The sequence below is a fragment of the Gracilinanus agilis genome, chromosome 3, assembly GCF_016433145.1.
Source record: "Gracilinanus agilis isolate LMUSP501 chromosome 3, AgileGrace, whole genome shotgun sequence".
In the NCBI taxonomy this organism is placed as follows: Eukaryota; Metazoa; Chordata; class Mammalia; order Didelphimorphia; family Didelphidae; genus Gracilinanus; species Gracilinanus agilis.
The window spans coordinates 91,998,802-92,021,334 of NC_058132.1; the positions used below are offsets into that span (position 1 = coordinate 91,998,802).

Consider the following 22,533-nt stretch of genomic DNA (forward strand, 5'->3'; position numbering starts at 1 on the left):
GAGGGAATTCAATAGACCCTACAGAAAAATATAAGGGTTGAATAAGAAGGGGAGGGGGTGGGAAGGGAAATAAAACAAGGGTGGGGTTTAGGGGGACTGATTAAAACAAAACACTGGTGTAGAAGGAAATAAAGAAGGAAGGGCAGAATTAAGAGAAGAAATCAAAATGATGGGGAATACATAGGTGGTAATCATAACTCTGAATGTGAATGGGATGAACTCACCCATAAAAGTGAAGCAAATAGCAGAGCTGATCAGAAACTAAAATCTTATCATATTTTGTCTAGAAGAAATACACATGAGGCATGTAGACAAACACAGGGTAAAGGTAAGAGGCTGGAGCAAAATCTATTGGGCATCAACTGAGAAAAAGAAGGCAGGAGTTGCAATCATGATATCTGATAAAGCCAAAGTAAAAATAGATCTGATTAAAAGAGATAGGGAAGGTTAATTGCATCCTGACAAAAGGTAATATAGACAATGAGGAAATAGCAGTACTCAACATGTATGCTCCAAATAGTATAGCATCCAAATTTTTAAAGGAGAAACTACTGGAACTTTAGGAGGAAATAGATAGTAAGACTATACTAGTGGGAAACCTGAACCTTCCTCTAACAAATCTAGAGAAATCAAACCAAAAATAAATAAGAAAGAGGTAAGAGATATGAATGAAATCTTAGAAAAATTAGTTAATAGATATATGGAGAAAAATAATAAGGACAAAAAGGAATATATCTTCTTTTCAGCAGCACATGGTACATTCACAAAGACTGACCATGTACTAGGGCAGTTATAGAGAGCCTGCTCTATAAATCAGAGATTTTCTGAGTGGCCTAGGGTGGTCGTAGAATGTAAGGAATGAAATAGATTGGAAGCACTGCTTGTTAGCTCAAAGTGCTCTGAGGTACAATGGAGTTTATTATATAGAAAGTTAAAGATCCCCTTCCCCCAAAAGCCCAAGAAAGTTTCCCATAATTACACAGAGCAGTATTTTTACCATAGTCAAAACAAAAGCCTTAGAAGCTTCAAGGTGTAGATAAAACCTATGCTAAAATATCAACCATATGTGTTATCATTAAGTGAAGCCTGGGACATTTTGCTGGGATGGGAAGCCCCTGAATTTCTCAGCCTTGATGGTATTAAACAATATTTTTGAGACCCATTAGTTTACTTTAATTCTGGGAAAAATGCCCCTGCTAAGGGTTTGACCTTGGCTGTACCAGACAGTTGAATTCCTGGCCAAAGGGGAACAGTGTTAACCCTCTTACTGCTGGATTACTGAGAGCTCAAAGCTTTTTCAACAAGACTATATTGCTTTTTAAAGAAAGGTGTGAATTATGTAAAGGAGTCAAAAGAGGAATCTCAAGATTTTTATCTCAGATAACTCAGTCCAGTCTCAACATGTAAAGTGAGAAAAGTTAAACACACAACTCTGCTGGTCTGTGTTGACCTTTTGATGGGGTCCAGATAAAAATATCTATTTGAGTTCTAATTTCTCTTAACGGCTTCCCACAGGCAGTAATGGGCAAACTTTTTAAAGAGGGGGCCAAAGGAAAGAAAATGTTCATCTGTCAGTCTGTTTCTAAGGCAACTCTTTCAAAGTTTCATTGTATTGTATCCTACTCATTGTATTCATCAGATTAGGAATAATGACCTGTGGCCAGATAGAACACTTCGCATCTGGCCAGCAGGTTGTAGTTTGCCCATTCTTGTACTAGGGTATGAAAACATGGCAAACAAATGCAAAAGAGCAGATATAATAAATGCAACCTTTTTAGATCAAAATGTAATGAAGGAATACTATTGTGCTAAAAGGAATAATAAACTGGAGGAGTTCCAGGTGAACTGGAAAGACCTCCAGGAACTGATGCAGAGCGAAAGGAGCAGAGCCAGAAGAACATTGTACACAGAGACTGATATACTATGGTAAAAACGAATGTAATGGGCTTCTGTACCAGCAGCAATACAATGACCCAGGACAATTTTGAGGGATTTATGGTAAAGAACGCTACCCACATTCAGAGGAAGGACTGCAGGAGAGGAAACATATAAGAAAAACAACTGCTTGAACGCATGGGTCGGGGTGGACATGATTGAGGGTGTGGACTCGAAACTACCACACTAATGCAACTACCAACAATTTGGAAATGGGTCTTGATCAAGGACACATGACAAAACCAGTGGAAATGTGCATCGGTCATGGGTGGGGGGAGTGTGGGGGGGTGAAGGGGAAAGTAGGAGCATGAATCATGTAACCATGTTAAAAATGAATATTAATAAATGTTTAAATTTAATAAAAAAATGTCATGAAAATAATTAGTAAGGGTACATGGAGAAGCAAATAAAAATAATTGGAAATTAAATTAATATGATTCTCCAAAATTGGTTGGTTAAAGAACAAATTATATAACAATTAATAATTTCATTGAAGAGAATGACCATGAGGGAGACATCATTATCAACATCTATGGGATGCAGCCAAAGAAGCACTCAAGGGGAAATTTATATCCTTGAGTGCATATATTAACAAATCAGGGAGGGAAGAGGTCAATGAAAACTAGAAAGAGAACAAATCAAAAATCCCCAGATAAAAACTAAATTAGAAATCCTAAAAATTAAAGGAGAAATTAATAAAATTGAAAGTGAGAACTATTGAATTGATATATAAGACTAGAAGCTGGTACATTGAAAAAACAAATAAAATAGATGAAGTACCGGTTAATCTAATAAAAAAAGTTAAGAAGAAAACCATATTAACAGTATCAAAGATGAAAATGGCAACCTCACCTCTAATGAAGAGGAAATTAAGGTAATTATTAAGAACTATTTTGCCCAATTATATGGCAATAAATATGGCAATCTACATGATATGGATGATTATTTACAAAAATATATTGTCTACATAACAGAAGAAATATAATACTTAAATAATCCCATATCAGAAAAAGAATTGAACAAGCCATCAAAGAACTCCCTAAGAAAAAATTCTCAGGGCCAGATGGATTCACAAGTGTATTCTATCAAACATTTTAAGAACAACTAGAAACACTAGCAGTAGCAATCAGAGAAGAAAAATAAATTGAAGGTATTAAAATAGTCAATGAGGAGACTAAACTTTCATTCTTTGCAGATGATAAGATGGTCTATGTAAAGAATCCTAAAGAACCAACTAAAAAACTAGTGGAAATAATGGGGATATGATTGGGTACATAGACTCTAACTGATCACCCTAATGCAAATATTAACAATATTTTTTCCATAATATCTTTATTATATCATAATGATAACACCATTCAAGGTAAAGTCATTTAAGGTCATCATTGGTCCATATCCATCATTTAAATGTGTTCGTGTTGTCTTTTTTAATCTGTAAGATTAATGGTTTAAGGGTCACTTTTAGTAAAGTTCCATTATATAAAATAACATTTATGGAAGAGTTTGAGAAGATACTTGGAGAACAGAAAGCAAAACTTGTTCATCATTTGAATAAACAGGTCACTAGAAAAGTTCATTAACTCTTTCAGGTGAATGTGGTCAGAAGTGTAATGGTAAATATCTTAACAACCAGCTCTCAAAAAATATGAATAAAGCATCTTTACACTTAATCTGTACATTATTACATTTTCTGGTCCTTTTTTTAAGTCTAAATAATCACCAAAAAAAATCCTAATTGGTAACATTTGCTGACATCCAAGGTATAAATGTATAGTCACATTGAAAATTTAACAATTTAATAATATAAACTGTCTCTCTTGAACCAGTATCAATTAGATCCAGCAAGCTATCAGATATACTACAATAGAATTTAGGCAATTGGATTTAGCTGTGTCTCTCTTTTAAACTTTAGAAATGAGCTTTATAGGATGTTGATGAGACTCTGCTGAATCAGAGGCCATAAAAAGATCCTGTTTTATATATAAATGGATGACAGAAGGTAATAGACCTTCCAGATTGTTACAGGTCTAGATTATGCACTGTCTTCAACTATATGAGACTGTGATATACTAACCATGTTTTATACTATATGTTCTACTATAACACAAGAGCAAATTACTGGTAATTCTGTACCTTATTATTTCAGATGAATTGACTTATTTTACATATATTTATATGTGCACATGTTTTCTTTTCCTATAGAGTATAAACTCCTTCAGTAAAATGTCATTCTGTTTTTGGCTTCTGAATCTTCCCCACCTCTCCACCAGGAACAATATTTGGCACAGAGTAGTTGCTTAATAAATGCTTGTTTGAATGACTGATAAATAACTTGGTGGTACAGAGTTATGCTTCAACTACTATGAAACTTAAGTGATTCTGAAAAAGGATCTTTCCCCTTTCTTTGACGGTCTTCAATAATCTCAACTTTGAGATCAGGTGGTACAGTTTTGCTAAAGTGGCAGGTTTCTGTTAAAAAGTCCAGAAGTAACTCCCCATTTTCATTGCCTTCAACAAAGCAATCTGATATATCCATAGTAGAAAAAAGTTCAAAGCATTCATATTTAATTCCCAAAGGTATTGGATTAAGCATGAGATCACAAGTGTGGAAAATGAAATTATATTCTTGGAAATCATTAACTTACTTTCTTTTTAAATCCTTACCTTCCATCTTAGAATCAATACTATGTATTGGTCCCAAGGTAGAAGAGTGGTAAAGGCTAGGCAATGGAGGTTAAATGACTTTTGAACTCAGAACTTCCTGGCTCTAGATCTGGCTCTCAATCCACTGAGTCACCTAGCTGGCACAAATAATTTACTTTCTATGTGACCTTGGACCTCAGTTTCCTTAGAGATCAAGTCGATATAACTTCCTCTTCAAAGGACTGTTACAATGAAAAAGAATATATTTGAGGAAAACTGAAATTTGTAAAATGCTGAATAAAAGCTAGGAATGATGAACATTCTAAGACAATAAGAATCTCTTCATGTGTCCTGATATCCCTGGTTGTTATTTTTAATTTTCCAGACCCTCAGTGTCTATAACTTTCCCACTCTGGAATGTTGTTACAAATAATATTGATATAGATCAGTGGTTCCCAAACTTTTTTGGCCTACCACCCCCTTTCCAGAAAAAAATATTACTTAGCGCCCCCTGTCACATACTATCATTGCCCCCTTAGTTATTCACCGCACCCAAATGTACCTGTGGCCATCATCGCCTCCCCTTGATCGCTGCAGCCCACCAGAGGGCGGGGGCGCCCACTTTGGTAATCACTAATATAGATGGATATATTCAAAATATTTAATAGTTTATTTAAAGCCATATTGGTAATTAAGAAGGCCACGATGCCTGCTAAAATCTAATTCAAAATCCTTGCCATTACCTCTGCCCATATGGCTGCTCCATAACAAAAAGAGGGTACCAATCCCAATCTCCCTATTTAAGCTTCTGTTTACCGCATAAGGGTAGGATCATGGGAAATGTAGTTCTCAAGTCCCCTAAGCATCCACAGGAAGTTTATATCATGGATCTTGATATTAAGACCAAAGACCCCAAATTTCCACTAACAATATTTCCCTCTGCCATTCTGGCCCCCTCCTCCTGAGACCTCCATTTTGGAAACGGTCTCAGGCCTGCCAACTTTTATTCCCCTTCTCACTTTCTAGATTTTTATGCCAAGCCCTAGAAGGGTGCCATCCATCAGTTCTCTTTTGTTTATGTCTTCCCCTATTAGAAACTCTGGGAGGAAGAGGAGCAGAGGTAAGTCATTCTTTTTTTCTTATATCTGCAGTTCCATCATGGAGAACTGTGCAGGGCACATAGAGTCCTTTAATAAACATCTGTAGTTTTGTTTCCCTTAATAGAATAATAAAAATAATAATGATATTTAAGTTATTTTAGCTGAAATCATCAAATTCAGTGGCTAAATTTGCCTGTTTAACCTACTGCTATATTTTGTCTTGTGGTAAAATACAGGCATGTTGCTTAAGAACAAGAATGAAATACATCAAGTTTGGAGTTTTCCCCCAATATGCTTATGGTCAAAGGACAAAGTAGGAAGTTTATTACTGGCTAATAATGCAGAAAGACTTTGCATTTTCATATGACTGTCTCACAAATGGCTCAAACATGACCTGTAGCAAAGTCACTTCTCCCACGTACACCTCTACTTTACTCTGTGAAATGAGGGGTTGGATTATCTTTCAAGCTCCAAGCTTTAGAACCACATAATCTTATTAATTTACTAAGCTCGGTGAAGTAGAAGTAAGCAGGGCTTTCCTTACTGGATTTTCAGAGATTTAGGACAGTGTTCATTTTCAGGGGCAAGAATATTACTCCAGAATATTTTTGAATTGTAGTTCATTGCTTACTCTTTATAAATTTTACATTTGTGATTTTTTTAATGAAACAAAACCACCAACAATGAAAAAAAGAACAATAATGATAGCCTACATTTGTATAATTGTATGATTATAAAGCACTACAGTAACCCTGGAGCTTCCTTAAGTTCTTTGATTAATAAGTTTTTCTCATCTGTAAATCAGAGATACTAACACTTCCATTATTATCTCATAGGGCTTTTGTAAGGATAGCATTTTTAAACTAGTAAAAAAACTATATACATACATACATACATACACACACATATATATTACTTCATTTGATTTTTTTAAAAATTTAATTTATTTTCTCCCTCTCCCATTCATCCATCAAAAAAAGAAAAAGAAAAAACCCTTATAACAAAAATCAAGAACAACTAACTTCCACATCAGCTAGATCTCATTTAATCTTCACATCAATCCTATAAAGTAGGCAGGGTAGGGATTACAATCTCCAGATGAGGAAACTATGACTTGGAGAGATTATGGTCACATGGCTAATATGTAACAGAGCCATGATTTAAAGAAACTATAATCTAACAATTCATTCCACAAAAAATTTTTTATTAAGAATTGAGGATTCCCTACCATCCTTCCAGTCACCCAATTTTACAACCTTACTGTCATCCTTGAATGTTCACTCTACCTAACTTCTCATACCCAATCAGCTGCTAAATTCGGTTGATTTAATCTCTATAAGAAATCTTGTATTTGGGGCAGCTAAGTAGCACAGTGGATAGAGTGCCAGGCCTGGAGATGGGAGGGTCCTGAGTTCAAATGTGGCCTCATACACTTTTTAGCTATGTGATCCTCAGTAAGTTACTTAACTTCATTTTAAGTCTAGTCTGGTGATGGCAAACCTATGACACGCGTGTCAGCACTGACATGCCGTAGCCATTTTTGATGACATGTGGCCACATAAAGAGAAGTATGGGGCCGCATACCAGGGATAAAACATTTGCTGTAGTGTAGTGTAGACACTCTGTGTACTATAGATGACAATTCTACCTATATTAATTTACCTATTTTGGTTTATTAAATAGTTATATATTACAATTATACATTTTTGTTATTTAAACTATAAATATCATGAAATTATGGTTTTTTCTTAAAGTGACACACTAACCAAGTTATGCTTGGTTTTTTGGCAAATTTTGACACATTAAGCTCAAAAGGTTGCCTATCGCTGGTCTAGTTCTTGCCCTTCTGTCTTAGAATTGTACTAATACAGCAAGTAAGAGTTTTAAAAAAATTCTTGTATTCACCCCATCTTTCTATTATAATGATGATGAAGATAATAAAGCTAGTATTGATGTACTCATATGGCTGTAATCCCACTACAGTTTCTCAATACTTCTCACCTGGTCTACAAAACTGTCCTCCCTTACTCAAGTTCTTAACTACTGATCTGACCAGTTGTTCAGTTGCTTCAGTGGAGTCTTATTCTTCATGACCCCATTTGGGGTTTTCTTGGCAGAAATACTAGAGTAGTTTGCCAATTCCTTCTGCAGCTCATTTTACAGATGAGTAAACTGAAGCAAACAGGGTTAAAGTGAGGTGGCCAAGGTCCCTCCCCAACTCATTAAGCATCAGTGGTTCCATACAACAGCATATAAAGTTCTGTTTGGAACTTCATAACCAGGCCCATTACATATTATTATTACTCAAGTAATAATTCAGTGTAATGGTTTAAATTTCAACACAGAAAAGTCATAATATTTTAGTTGCTTCCCCTAAGTTTCAGCAAAATTTTTTCTTTGTATATTCCCATTTACTTTCCTGTTTATAAAGTGGTAGTTAATTGCTATCTTTTGGTCCTGCCCCGTTTCGTTAAGAATTAATTCATAAAGTTCCTTCCAAATGTCTTCACAAACTCCATATACTGGGTGGTTTTAACTGTATTAATTGTATTAACTGTACATAATATTCATTAATATACAATTTATTTAACTTTTACAATTTTATTTAACTTTTCCCCTATATTGGTTTCTTCCAGGTTTTCTTCAGTTCTAGGAATGTTATCCTACAAATATCTCTGAATAGTTTTTTTAGTCAAACTTTATTTTGGCTAACATTCCCAGGATATATATACAACAATTAAATTATTAGCTAGAAAAAATTCTGATAACTTGCAATTTCATTAGCAACAAATGAATGGTACCTGTTTTTCACCTACTCAATCAGCAAGTGTCACTGTTTTTATTTTTGCCAATTTGATAGGTATAAGGTAATACTTCTAAGATACATTTTCTTAGACTCCTCTCTCTCATTTTTGCTTTACTTAAGTGGACCATTCATCAGACATCTCTGTAATCTGAATATGTCCATCTATCCATTTCACTTAGCCTATATAACAAAGTCTATTGGCTTACACTTATGAGATGGACTCACTTTTCCCATCCAGTATGTTTGCAGCCAGTCAGTGTGAAAACATAAGGATCACCACTGAACAGAGGAAGAGGCACAGGATTACTTATCGCCTACAGACATGTAGGAATTGACTTGGAGCTTCTTGCTATTGTTTATACTATCCCTATCATATGTCTGCCTGTATAAGGAATTTCGATAAAGATTTTTTGGAGCTGCAGGTAGATAGTTCAGTGGACAGTTAGGTAGGCCTGGAAATGAGGGAGGATCTGGTTTCAAATCTGGCCTCAGACACTTCTCAGCTATATGACACCAGGCAAGTCACTTAACTCTAACTGCCTAGCCATTCCCACTCTTCTGACTTATAAATGATACTTGGTATTGTCTCTAAGACAGAATGCAAGGGTTAAAAATATATATATCTTTTTTTTTTTTAAACCCTTGTACTTCGGTGTATTGTCTCATAGGTGGAAGATTGGTAAGGGTGGGCAATGGGGGTCAAGTGACTTGCCCAGGGTCACACAGCTGGAAAGTGGCTGAGGCCGAAAAAATATATCTTTAAGAATGCCAATTTCAGAATTCTTTCACCAGCTGAATTTATTTTATGGGAATTTATATAAAATAAGAACTGTCTGTATACACATGCACACACGTGTATGTATATATTCTATTTTTGCATAACCAAGTTCAACTGTCTTGTTCCAAAAATTCAATTTAATAGAAACAAAGTCAACTCTGGAACCTTCTGTCTGGTCATTCATTCCTGCTCAGTCTTTTTTGCTGAGTCCATATCCAATCTTTTTTTCCTTCTCAATGTCATTGAGTATTTTTTTAATTAATAAAACTTATTCACAAGTGTCCTAGCCCCTCTCTACCCTCCCCAGATCATAGAACGCATTTTCTGGGAGACAGACTTGTTCATATAAATTAAGTCTTTCATTTTTCTAGTTTTCATTTTAGTCTTTGGAGGTAACATTCACAATTTACTCTTCTAGTATTAATTTTGCAGCTGTCTGGGATGTTTTCTTGGTTTTACTTATCTTTGCTATTCATTATCCCATATAGTTCTTTCAAAGTTTTTTTAAAAATTGGCTGGTTCATCCTTTTCTATGGCACAGTAGTATTTCATCACAATCACATACCACATTTGTTTAGCCATTCCCCAATTAATGGGCATTCCCTGAATTTCAAATTCTTTGCCACCACAAAGTGAGCTGCTATAAATATTGTGGAACATATAGCTTCTTTTCCTTTTCCTCCTCATCTCCTTAAGAAACAGAGGTATACATAGTTTTTTAATTCTCTGGGTATAATTCCAAGTTGCTCTCCAAAATGGTTGGATCAGCTCATAGCTCCACCAACAGTGTATTTAGTATTCCCATTTTCCCACATGCCCTTCACATCTGTCATTTTGTCCTTTTTAGCCAATCTGATGGGTGTGAGATATCTCAGAATTGTTTTGGTTTGCATTTTTCTAATCAATAGTAATTTAGAGTATTTTTTCACAAAGCTATAGGTGGCTTTGATTTTTTTCATCTCAAAATTGTTTATCTTCTGCCCATTTATTAATTGGAGGATGACTCTTCTTTCCATAAATCTGACAAAGTTCTCTATACATTTTAGATGAGACCTCTAAGAGACTACCTATAAAAAATTTCTCCCAATTTTCTGCTTTTCCTGTAATCTTGGCAACATTTGTTTTATTTGTACAAATACTTTTCAGTTTGATATTCTCATTAGTGATACATTTTACATTTCATGATGCTCTCCATCTCTTGCTGACTCACATTTCTCTCCTATACATAAATCTGACAGGTGATTATGTTCCCTATTCTTCTAATTTACTCCACTATCTCCTTTTATATCTAGATCTTATATCCATTTTGATATTATCTTCGTGAGTGGTGTAAGATATTAGTCTATCTCTAGTTTCTGTCAAACTATTTTTCAGTTGTCCCAACAATTTTTAACAAATAGTGATTTCTTATCCCAAAAACCTGGATCTATGCTTTTGTCAAATACAAGATTACTATAATCTTTTACTGCTGTTTGTTTTCTGTCTGTACTAGTCCACTAATCTACCTATTTCTTAGCCACGTCCTATCTTCTAACTGCGGGTATACTCCAAAGCTCTGTCCTTCTTTTCTTCTTGTTCTAGGTGATCTCATCATCTTCCATGGATGCAATTATCTTTTCTATTTTGATGATTCTCAGGTCTTTATGTTCAACTCTAGTATCTCTTATGAATTCTAGTCTCACAAAAACCAAATGCCTACAATCTTATATTTCCAACTAGATGTTCCATAGGCATCTTGAAAAAATAGGTAGAGGGGCAGCTGGGTAGCTCAGTGGATTGAGTCAGGCCTAGAGACGGGAGGTCCTAGGTTTAAATCCGGCCTCAGACACTTCCCAGCTGTGTGACCCTGGGCAAGTCACTTGACCCCATTGCCCACTCTTACCACTTTTCCACAAAGGAGCCAATACACAGAAGTTAAGGGTTTTAAAAAAAATAGGTACAAAACTTAATTGATAATCTTTCCTTTCAAACCCACCCCTTTTCCAAAATTTCCCTATGTTTGAGAAGGTCCTATTTACTTGGGTTCATAACTCTAATGTTACTTTTGGACTCTTCATTCTCTCTCATGCTACATATCCAGCCCATTTGCTAAGTCTTTCTGATACTATATCCAAAACTCATCCATCCCCTTTCTCCCCACTCATCTCAGTACCAACCTATAGTTCAAAGACATCATTATCTTTTGTGTGAGTTGTTGCAATGGCTTCCAAATTGGTCTAGATATTCCCTCTCTAATACATTACTACATCACTGCCAAAGTGATATTCCTAAAACACAGGTTTGACTATGTCATTCCTTTGATCAGTAACAGCTGCAGAGCCAACCTTTTGCCTTTTGGATCAAGTACAATAATTTCATCTACTTGCTATTTAAAGCCTCTTAAAAATCTACTACCTTTCTAGGCTTATTGCACAGTATTATCCTTCACATATTCCACAGTACAAGAAAATGGGTCTCTCTGTTGTTCTTTACACCTGACTTTCCTTCTCTCATTTTTTTCATTTCTGCACAGACTATTTCCTATGCCTAAGATGCCCTTTATTCTTATCTCTGCCTTTTAATACAATAAAAATTCTTCAAAGATCAACTTCAGATGACCTATGGGAAGTTCATCCCGACTCCCCCAAGGGGTGGGTACCTTCCTGCCATCCTGAAAAGGCCTTTGTATCAACTTTATATGTATATAAATTATTTCCCTTTCTTTCTCTCCTTGAGGCTAGATACTACTTCATTTATGATCTTTGTCTCCCCAGTACCTGGCACACTGGGGACAATGAAAATGCTTGTTGAATGACTGTGTATGTTTCTTCTCTTGCTGAGGAAAGTGGTCTCTAATCTTATTTTTTTTTTTTAATTTTAAACCCTTAACTTCTGTGTATTGACTTATAGGTGGAAGAGTGGTAAGGGTAGGCAATGGGGGTCAAGTGACTTGCCTAGGGTCACACAGCTGGGAAGTGTCTGAGGCCAGATTTGAACCTAGGACCTCCCGTCTCTAGGCCTGGCTCTCAATCCACTGAGCTACCCAGCTGCCCTCTTATTTTTTTTTAAAAATAAAAACATTATAGTTTATCAGTCTGTTTTTATAATTATTAATGTCACTTAAAAATAATTGGTTTAGGCAGCTAGGGACCTAAAATTGGTTTAGGTGACTCAACTGATAGACAGCTAGGCCTGGAGATGGGAAGTCCTGGGTTCAAATCTGACCCCAGACACTTCCTAGCTTTGAGACCCTGGGCAAGTCACTTAACCCCCATTTCCTAGCCCTTAATGCTGCTCTGGAACCAATACTCTACAGTATTGATTCTAATACAGAAGGTAAAGGTTTAAAAAGACAAATTTCTTAATATGCTGTATTATGCTGATAATTTTCCTGATTTTGAAACAGCTAGTACCTGGTATTGGCAGATCCTTCTTGGTCACGATCAATAATTTGTTAATGTGTTCTGCTAGGTAATATTTTATTTAGTGGGGTTTTTTTTTTGGTATCTATATTCATTAGGGCAATAAAAGAATTTTTCCAGATGAAGAAAGAATCTTTGATTCCTTTGAAATAATTAATTCAAAATAATGAATCACTTGGGAATTTAGAAAGTCAGCAAGTGCTCTTTATTTTTTAATCAATGAACAAATAGAAAAAGGGAAGTAAAGACAAAAATCGGTTGCAAAACCCGGTGGTTTATGTTTCTGGTATTGCCCTAACTCAATGTCTACTTTTGTTTAAAAATAAAAATAGAACATAATTAAGTTACACATTTAAAAATGAATCCTCATGTCTATCATGCAAAATAATTAGATATGCTTATAGGAGTTACTATTTTGGGTAAGAAAATTTTTTGTCTTTGTTTCCTCTCAAAACAACATACCAAATGGTTATTTAAATATCTGTTTTAACTATCTTCCTGGGATTTTCAAAATATCTAGTTCATGTAATAATAATAGTAGCTCACATTTCTATGGCAGGTCATGGTTTGCAAAGTACTCTTTTTTACAAGAGCCCTGTAAAATTTGCAATCTAAATATAGTTGTCCCTATCTTATAAAAGATGAAACTAAGTTAAGAAACTAACCCAAGGTCATACAGCTACTATGAAATGAAGCTAAGGACTTGAACTTGGATCTTCTGACTGTAATAACTCTTTCAATAACCCACATTGCATTGTTAATTTGGGGAATAAAACAATTCAAGTTTTTAATGGAGCTATAAATTTAATTATAAAACATACTCCAATGAACTACTTTGTGGGAAAAGGCCAGTGTGTACCTTCTAAAAATAAATTTTTCCCTCTAAATGACAAAAATGTACTCAAAGATCCTCTACTAAAGTCCTCTTCCAAACCCTGAAGGTTATTCTAGTTCTCAAAAAGGATATATCAGTCATTAGAATGAAAACTGGTAAGATTTTGAATAAAGTCTATGTCTTCTGAAGACCAGGCTAGGAAGGAGAGAGAGAGAGGGGAAAGGGAGAAGAGGCGGGGAGGGGAGAGGGCGGGAGAGAGGGAGTAAGAGGGAGGGAGGAAAGGAGAGAAGAAGAGGGAGGGAGGGGGAGAGAGAGAGAGAGAGAGAGAGAGAGAGAGAGAGNTGAAAGAACTTTATTATAACAGGGTTGGAGTTGAGCCCTTCTGCAGACATCCTGGAACACAAGCTTTGTCCCCAGCCAGTGGCTAGGAAGGAGAGAGAGAGAGAGAGAGAGAGAGAGAGAGAGAGAGAGAGAGAGAGAGAGAGAGAGTTTTTACACAGAATAATGAAAAAGCTGTAGTAAAGTATAATGGTGGGAAAAGTACTTCCTTCTGAAAATAGCAAGACTATTTTAAGAAGAGGAAGGATTTTTAAAGATCATTTAGTTCAATGTCCCTTATATTATATATGAGAAAACACATCCTAGGTTTAATAGTCAGTATGTATCAAGAGGAAATATTTGATCAGGTCTTTCAGATTCTGGGGCCATATTTTTATTTACTCTGATTTCATGCAAAATATAAGGTAATCTCAACAAGAAACTGAAGGAATCAAAAAAAGGCCTCAATGCTTTTGTGGGTGCTTCCTGCACTTGAATGAAATTTGAGATTCTAAGATGCAAAAGTAAATGAATGAATGCACTGCAAGTATAGGGGAAGGGGGATCAGGGATAGCATGTGCCTTTAAAGGCATGGAGATAGGCGATGGAAAGTTCTGAATAAAGAATGCAAGGAGGCCATTATTTGGTTATAAGGAATGGAGGGGAATAATATGTCAAATATACTATATATTACTTATTATCTAAAATCAGGAGGAAAGGCCCTAAAAATGTTTTCCAGTATTTGAAGTTTTGTCATGTAGAAGGATTAAATAAATTCTTGCTAAGAGCAGAAGTGGGGCAAGGTAGAAGTTACTGGGGCTGATTCCAGATTGATAAAAGGAAAATCTTCAAAAATGAAAACTATTCAAAAGCAAAATGGATCCCCTTCTGGTAGTAGTGGGTTCTCCCTTGCTAGATATCTTTGAGCAAAAGCTGGATGGCTACTTGCAGAGTGTGCAGATGGGATTCTTGTTCAGAAAGGCGTTGAACAAGAGGTCTTAAATAATCCTTATCAGGAAAAGTGAAAAGAAGTGAATTTAGTAAGTCTGGAGGTGATTTAGTCACTTCAGGGGAGATTTAGTAACTCTTCAAGTATGCAAAGACAGATAATAGTGATTTCCTGGTTGAAGGCTCCTGAAGAAATCAAATGAACTTTCAAAGATGAGTTTCTGTCTAGAGTGGGGTTAAGTAGAACTGAAAAGTCAGCTTCTAGGAAATAATAAATCACTGGAACTAGGAAAGGAATCCCTCTGCCCACCAAGAAGAGACAATGACAAAGAAAAATCACCTACCCAAGAGAGGAGTGCAGCTGTCCTGGTTGCATGAAGAGTCATATTGGTGATGTCAGATGGTCAACCCACTGCACACCTGGAGCCTAAAAAAGAAGAACAGCAGCAGTTAAGAGTTTGGAAAGTCAGGTCAATTCGCCATGTTACAAGAGGAAAGAAAAATAGCTTCCCTTTAATTCCAAAGTAATACAAATTGTATCCACTGCTTAGACCTATGTAATGGCAACTAAATAATTACTAATAAGACGATTTTTCCAGAGATTGAAGAAACTGCTAATGCTGCCCTAAAACAGATCATCATTGATGAGCACAAAGAAGACAATAGGACCAAATTCAATGTTCGCGTATCCTAGACACGTTCTAAAATCTCTGGAAAATATAACTTTTTAGGTTGGGTCATGTCATATTCTGTGAAGGCCCTAAGTAGAAGATGGCAAGATTCTAAGGCTTTCCTGAAATCCTGCCTGATTCACATAAGCAGGTCTTCAAGAAAAGGTCTCCTTTTCCCATCCTAAGTTTTCAATACTACCTGCAGGAGTGGAATAACCTCAAAGGTCTTCTCAAATATGTTACCTAGGATTTAAAGCTAGAAGGGACTTTATTGGTCATCTAGTTTAACTTTTTCATTCTGTATACAGATGGGAAAACTGAGGCCCAGAGAGAAGTGGTGGTGACTTGTCCATGTAACATAAGGTAAGAGAGCTGTAATTCAAACTCAAGTTCTGATTCCAGATCTAAGTGACATCCTTTTCACTATTATCAAGATGGCTTATTGGATATCATTACTTAGGTTCCCTAAATAAGAATAACCTCAGACTTTCAGAAGAGATTCCTCAGGACATTTAGAATTTAATACATTTTTTTGGTACCTCTGAGGTACAGAGTACTCTCCTAAGGAAGGTAAATTTAGACAAGGTTCCTGCCTTCCTGAAGTTTAGAGTTTAGAAAGAGTAAAATACCAATAAAGAAAACTATAATACACAATCATAATTCAATCAGCATTTATGTGCCAACTCTGTGCAGGGTATGATAGATGTTGGATACTCAAAATTAACCAGAGATAGTCTTAGCTAAGTAGCGCTTTGTCTGACATCTTTTTTTTTTTTTTTTAATTTTTTTTATTTTAAACCCTTAACTTCTGTGCATTGACTCATAGGTGGAAGAGTGGTATGGGTAGGCAATGGGGGTCAAGTGACTTGCCCAGGGTCACACAGCTGGGAAGTGTCTGAGGCCGGATTTGAACCTAGGACCTCCCGTCTCTAGGCCTGGCTCTCCATCCACTGAGCTACCCAGCTGCCCCGTCTGACATCTTTTACCCCAACTTCCCTTCCCACTGAAGACTTTCAGCCCTAGGAAGCAGCCAATCCAGATGCTGGCGTGTCTGAAGAACCTTAGCTCTGGAAGTAAATACCCCTCCTAGTAGATTCAAAATACTACTTAATGACTTAGATTAAAACCAGACCTTTTCCCACAATTGCTCCAACTTTTTGGAAAAGAACTAAAGTAGAAAGGCCAATTTTATTTGTATATCATGTTCATGTGCTTACTATCAGTAGTACAAGGATTTTTTATCATCCTCAAGTTTCAATAAATAAAAGAAAAAGGAAAGACTGTTCAGATGTGTCTGACTCTTCATTATCCCATTTAGGATTTTCTTGGCAAAGATACTATAGTGGTTGGCCAGATCCTTCTCTAGCCTCAAATGGGCTGGAAATAAGGAAACTCAGGCAAAGAGGGTTAGGTGACTTGATCAAGATCCCACAGCTAAGAAGTATCTGAGGCTGGATTCCAGGCTGAATACTCTTATCCACTATACCATCTAGAGCAGGGGGTCGGCAACATATGGCTCTTTCTGCAGGAGCCATAAGGTCAATTTTTTTTTTTTAGGCGCTTAGAGGAGCGCGCACTGTGAGAGCACTGTATAGCTCTCATGAAATTACATTTTAAAAAATGTGGCGTTTATGGCTCTCACGGCCAAAAAGGCTGCCGACCCCTGATCTAGAGGCTCCTTGAACCACAAAGTCCCTAAACTAATGTAATTTATAATCTAGTTGAAGAAGGAAGAGAAACATACCTGAAATAATACTGAACAATATTAACAATATATATTTACTTCCTCAGGATGCTCACATTTATAGTGAACTTTATAGTGTTCAAGGTCATATACAGCTCTAGTACCTGAATTCAGATCTCTTAAAATTGACTGACTCTTCTACAAACTCCCATCCTGATTCCATGTTATGTCATTGTCACAGTCCTAGAGATAAATTAGATTCAAATGAAATTTAAGAATAGAAGATGAAGAAATTAAGGGTTAAGGGAGAGATCAAGTGACTGCCTGGCCTATTATAGGGTTGTTTTGAGAATCAGAGATGTGAAAGTTTTATTAATGTAAGCTGCTATAGTTTAGTAAGTTCTAACCACACAGCAAGATCTACTCATGATCCATGGGTAGTCCTTAAGTGATAGGAGGCCTGCCCCTGAGGTTAGTAAGATTTTGCTAGTTTATAGATAACAAGAATCCTGAAGGAAAATATTATGGTCAGTCCAGGACCAAACAAAAGTACTACCTTGGCACAACTTAAGTCTCCTTTACTTAATGAGGCTAAATTCTTTCTCTACTCATTCTCACCCTGTGGCAAGAGTCCAATGCTCATTTTTCCTTCTAGAGGCCAAACTCATCACTACTTAGCAACTCCCTTACTCTCCCATCAATCAATTGTCTTTCTGTTGAAGGTCTCCAAAAGCCTAGGTCATAGAAGACATTTGTAAATAGATTTCATTTCTACTCCTGTCCCAAGAGCAGAGAGTAAAAGTTATAGGGGATTAAAGGAAACTTAAGAGTGCACCTTATAATACCACTACTAACCATTTTATACATGAGGAGGAAGTACAGAAGGTAAAATATTGCCCATGGTCACACTACTCCAGTCCTTAGAACTGTTTCCTAAACAAATTTTTCAAAAAATACTTTTGGAATTGAAATACATTGAAGGAATCTATAATAATAACTTACATTTGTATTATACTTTAAGTTTTATAAAGCACTTTTCTCAACACAAACTTGCAGGACACAGGTATCATTGCCTCTATTTAACAAATAAAGAAAAGTGATATTTGAAGATATTAATTGGCTTGCTCAGGGTTACTGCTATTCGTGTTGAAGTTTAGCCTTAAAACTAAGTCTTCTGACTTAAAGGTCAAGCCTTGTTGACCAGAAAGTCAAGTGCTTTCTCCATTTCATTGTTGCTCCTCCAGATACTGGTCCTGGGAGCCTGGTGTTCCAGAATAGCCAGATTAAAGGAGTATGGTCAGAGAAAATTCTACACCAAAATAGAGACAATCAAGCCTATTTCCCCAAGTTGCTATTTTGATGCATAACTTCACATTTTAAATTTGAAAGGAAAATAGTGCTAGCTAGTGTTAACATGATCTTGACAAAACTGATATTCACATTTCATGAAACAAAAAAATTCCAAAGAGCATGATCTGAGAACTACTGTTTCAGAAAGAGTGAAAAATGGGGTATCCAAGGCAGAAACATAATTATAAGAGAGTTAAAGAATGAGTGTATGAAGTACCTTCCAATGTACCTAATCTGATAATATAAAAAAACACCATCATTTAAAATAAGATGCAATTTAATATGGATATTCATCAACTCTTAAAAACTTTGCTACCAAGCATCAATCTCACAAGTACAAGATAGGAGAGGTTGTGTCTAGACACAGTAATTCATCTGAAAAAGATCTGAATGTTTAAGGGACACTAGGCTATTAAGCCCAACATAAGCTAAGAGTAAAATATGGTCTGATAGCACATTTATAACCTATATCAAATTGCTTACTGTTTCAGGGAGGTGGGAGAAAGAACTCAAAATGGTAGGAAAATGTTTAAAATTGTTTTTACATGCAATTGGGAAAAAATAAAATATTATACAATGTAAAAAAAAAACCTAAAGTCTCCTCCCTAACCAAAATAGTAGAACATGACAGTCAAAGAAACTAATATAATCTTAAACTGCACTAAGAGAAGCATGGTACATAATAATAGGACTGTGAAAGGGCCTATTATAATCTGCATTAGATAGATCACATACTATTGTAAAAATTTTAATATTTAAAATGTGTTCTGGGCCCTATATTTCATGAAAGACCTATAGTTCCCCTAGGGGGATTTCAAAAAGGTCGATAATCAGCAAGAATTCTTGTTCGGATACAGGTTCTACTAAATGGCTTTTAAGGTCCCTTCTACTCCAAGATTCTGCAATTTTGGAATCAAAGTACCTGGCTCAAATCCAGAATCTGCTGCTGCTACTACTACTACTACTATAAAGATACTTTATGATCTTCTTCAAATCACAACCTTTCTGACTAGACAAACTGATTCTTTCCAGCTCTAAATCTTATGATCTTGAAAGAAAGAAGTGCTACCAACTGACAATCTGGGTTTCTTGTATAGAAAAAAAGTCCTTAATGCCTCCCAACATTGATCACTGTTCACTTCTCCCTAACTCTATCATCTGGCAGCTGTCATTTCCCCTTTAGGGTTGGTTTTGCTGGAAAAACAAATATGGCTTCCTTGTATGCGCCATTCTTTTCCTGTGGTATACTCTCCCACCCTTCCCCTCAATCTTTCTATGCTTCAGAGGTTTTACCAGCTGGCAAAGGCCTTCCAACTACCTATGTTCTACTAACCTAAATTGTAAATAGAAGCATTTCTCACATCTTGGGGTCAACCATTCTACAGCTTCTTACTTAAGTAAAAGAGGTTAGTGAATTATTCTAGAATGGCATAGCCAGTCCTTCAGCTCAAGGAGGGTACTATGGCTTTAAAAAGGCATTGGCTAGAAACCCAAGGGATTTCAGCCAGAGCTCCATCCTCTCCTCCCTCCCCCTGAAATCTGAGGAAGGCCCCACCCATAAGACACAGCCATGGTGATGGTGACACAGAAAAACAGGGTGCTTCTCCTCACTCACAGAACCTGAGGCTATTTTACAGAGATGTCAGTCAGGCCAGGCACCAGCTCACAATTCTGAAAGATCTTTAGCATTTGTTAGTTCTCCCTGTCCCTGGTCCCTAAAGTAAGCCTAAATAGGGGATCCTGAGCCCTTTTGCCCAACAGTTAATGAAGCCATTTAACTAAAGGACTAGTAGCTGCCTCACACTTCTAAAATAGTGATAGAGTAATTAAGACTCCTCTTCAGCAGGACTTTCTCCAATATGCTTAAATTTAACCATCTCACTGCTATAAGAGTTAAGCCCTATAGAGCAAAGGAGGTTTCTCACCCACTAGTCAGCTGGGCTCCCAGACTTGAATCTTCTCTAAGACTCAGTGAGTTAAATGAACATGTCTATGGCTGAATTTAATGAAAACCACATGTTCATCTAGAGGAATATGTGAAATTAGGAGGATTCAGGTTGACTCTTCTCAGTATCCTTAAATGTCGTTAATCTGTAAAAGATCTCTCCATGCAGGTAGCTAAAAGTTCCCTTGAACATTGTTATTTATTTCCTTATGGCTTACTTAAACTGCAGGCCTACCTTGATATAATACCTAAAGTAGTAACTCCTGACATCACAGAGTTGTTGGTTAGGGTTTCCTATATGAACAGGGCTTCTCATTCCTTTACAATTCCTTCCCTCAGCAGGACTGGTCTGCCCACTCAAAATACCACCTCCTCAGATCAGCTCCTCACCAATCAAAGGACTTATGGACAAAGAGATTCCCTAAATGAGTCAAAAATGTCTCCTCTGGGTTCCTGACCCAGAGCTGTTAATCACACCACTCAAGTGAGTAATGTTTGTTACCTGTTTGTAGGCACAAGATCCCAGATTCCCCATCTGTCTCCAAAAGGAATACTGAGATTGCCTGTGAAGCAATTATGCCCACCTGCAGGATAAGCTTCTGGCCCTCCTGTTCCTCCAGCAAATTTAAAGCAATGTTGTGGTGTTAAGAGGACAACTTCAAATCTCACCTTGTCAGAAACTCCATAGGGGCACAGAGGACAATCTTGTCCAGAGTATAGAGGGGAACAGAAATCATGTGCTTACTTGGTATCTCCCCCTAATGGGGAAGAAGAAAGAAGATAAACCTGTGTTTGTCTAAATTGGGCATCAGAAGTGCATCAAAGGCAGGGAGCTCCAAGAAAAGCAAGAGAAGAAAAAACGAGACCCCTTCTAACTCCGGGATAGCTTCAAGCTGATCTGCCTGGTGCCTTCACACCCCACTCCATTGTAGAGCCTTGTTGGATTTCTGGTGCTGGGCAAGCCAAGTGGCTAACAAGGAAAGGTTCCTACCATGTAACCTGCCTTTTTGAAAAGAGCAGATCTGGGCTCTGCCCCTCCCCTTTTACACAGCCTACCCTTCTCTTTGAAACTTAAAGTTTGGCCCAGCGCCCAAAGGCCCTGGAGAGCAATGGAGGAGGAAGAATCCCAACTATTTTCTGTGGTTTATCACTATTTTAAAGTGTTTTATCTACCCAGTCAGGCCTGGAGAAAGCCACAAGACTTGGGGCAGATCTGGGATGGTCAGTGAATAATACATCCCTTGACCTCTCATCAAGCTGTGGCCAATCCTTCTCCAGACCCTGCTACCACCTGTCCCTTCCGGCCTCAGGCCAGCCTGCCCCCACTATGGGAGATATTTGTTTCTACTACCTCTAGGCCTCCTGGGGAATAAAGAACCGGCCTGCTTCGGTCGGAAGCTCAATACGAAGGCAGGCCCGCAGGCCTTGGCATAAGTACGCGCAGAAACACGTACGCACGCACGCACGCACTCACACTCACACACATCCTTCCCTTAAAAAAAAAAAACAACTGACATTACAAGGGGGCAAGACCAAAAAAAAAACAAAAAAAAACCCACCCTCCCCCCCTTACTCCACAGGCGCCAAGTCCCGGATGTGGCCAAGCCAAGCCAAGCCTCGCTCTAGGCCTGGTTGTTTACTCGCTCGGCTCCGCACGGTCCCCTCCCCTCCCCCTCTCTCCCCGCCTCCCCGCCTCCCCCCACCAGCCGGATGGCGCAGTAAGCGCAGGGGGCGCAAAATCCACCCCACCCTCTCCTTCCACGTTTGAACAAAAACCCCAGAGACAAAAGTCTTCGTGCGAAGGGCCTTACCCGACTCTAAAGCCGAAGGCGTCTGGGCCTTTTAATCCGCCATTAGAGTTTAAATCTTGGAAGGCAAAGAAGGACCCAAGAGCAGGAGGAGGAGGTGGAGGGGAGGGAGGAGAGAGGAGGGAAGAAAAGTAGCCCCACACAAAAGAAAAGTTGTTGGTTTTCTCCTCCGTAAGCCTGGCAGGAGCGAGGGGGCTGGCGGCCGGCCAGGCGTGCGTCACGGCCCGCGGTCGGCTCTCTTTAAAGGCGCAGCGAGCCCAGCTCCTCGCCGCCGCCGCCGGGAGAGCCCTCCGCCCAGGCGCGCTCCTCCC

The 22,533-nt window shown here is 37.6% G+C and overlaps 1 protein-coding gene across 1 annotated transcript in view; it reads right to left on the minus strand.

Annotated features, from left to right (window-relative positions):
- Nucleotides 1–22,431, minus strand: part of NUMA1 (nuclear mitotic apparatus protein 1) — a 60,132-nt gene extending 37,701 nt beyond the window's left edge. Inside the window, exons 1-2 of the mRNA XM_044668100.1 lie at nucleotides 22,226–22,431; nucleotides 15,109–15,191 (exon numbers count right to left, since the gene is read on the minus strand). Of these exons, the coding sequence (XP_044524035.1) occupies nucleotides 15,109–15,150 (42 nt within the window). The 5' untranslated portion in view covers nucleotides 15,151–15,191; nucleotides 22,226–22,431. The remainder of the gene's footprint in view (nucleotides 1–15,108; nucleotides 15,192–22,225) is intronic.
- Nucleotides 22,432–22,533: the final 102 nt, after the last annotated feature.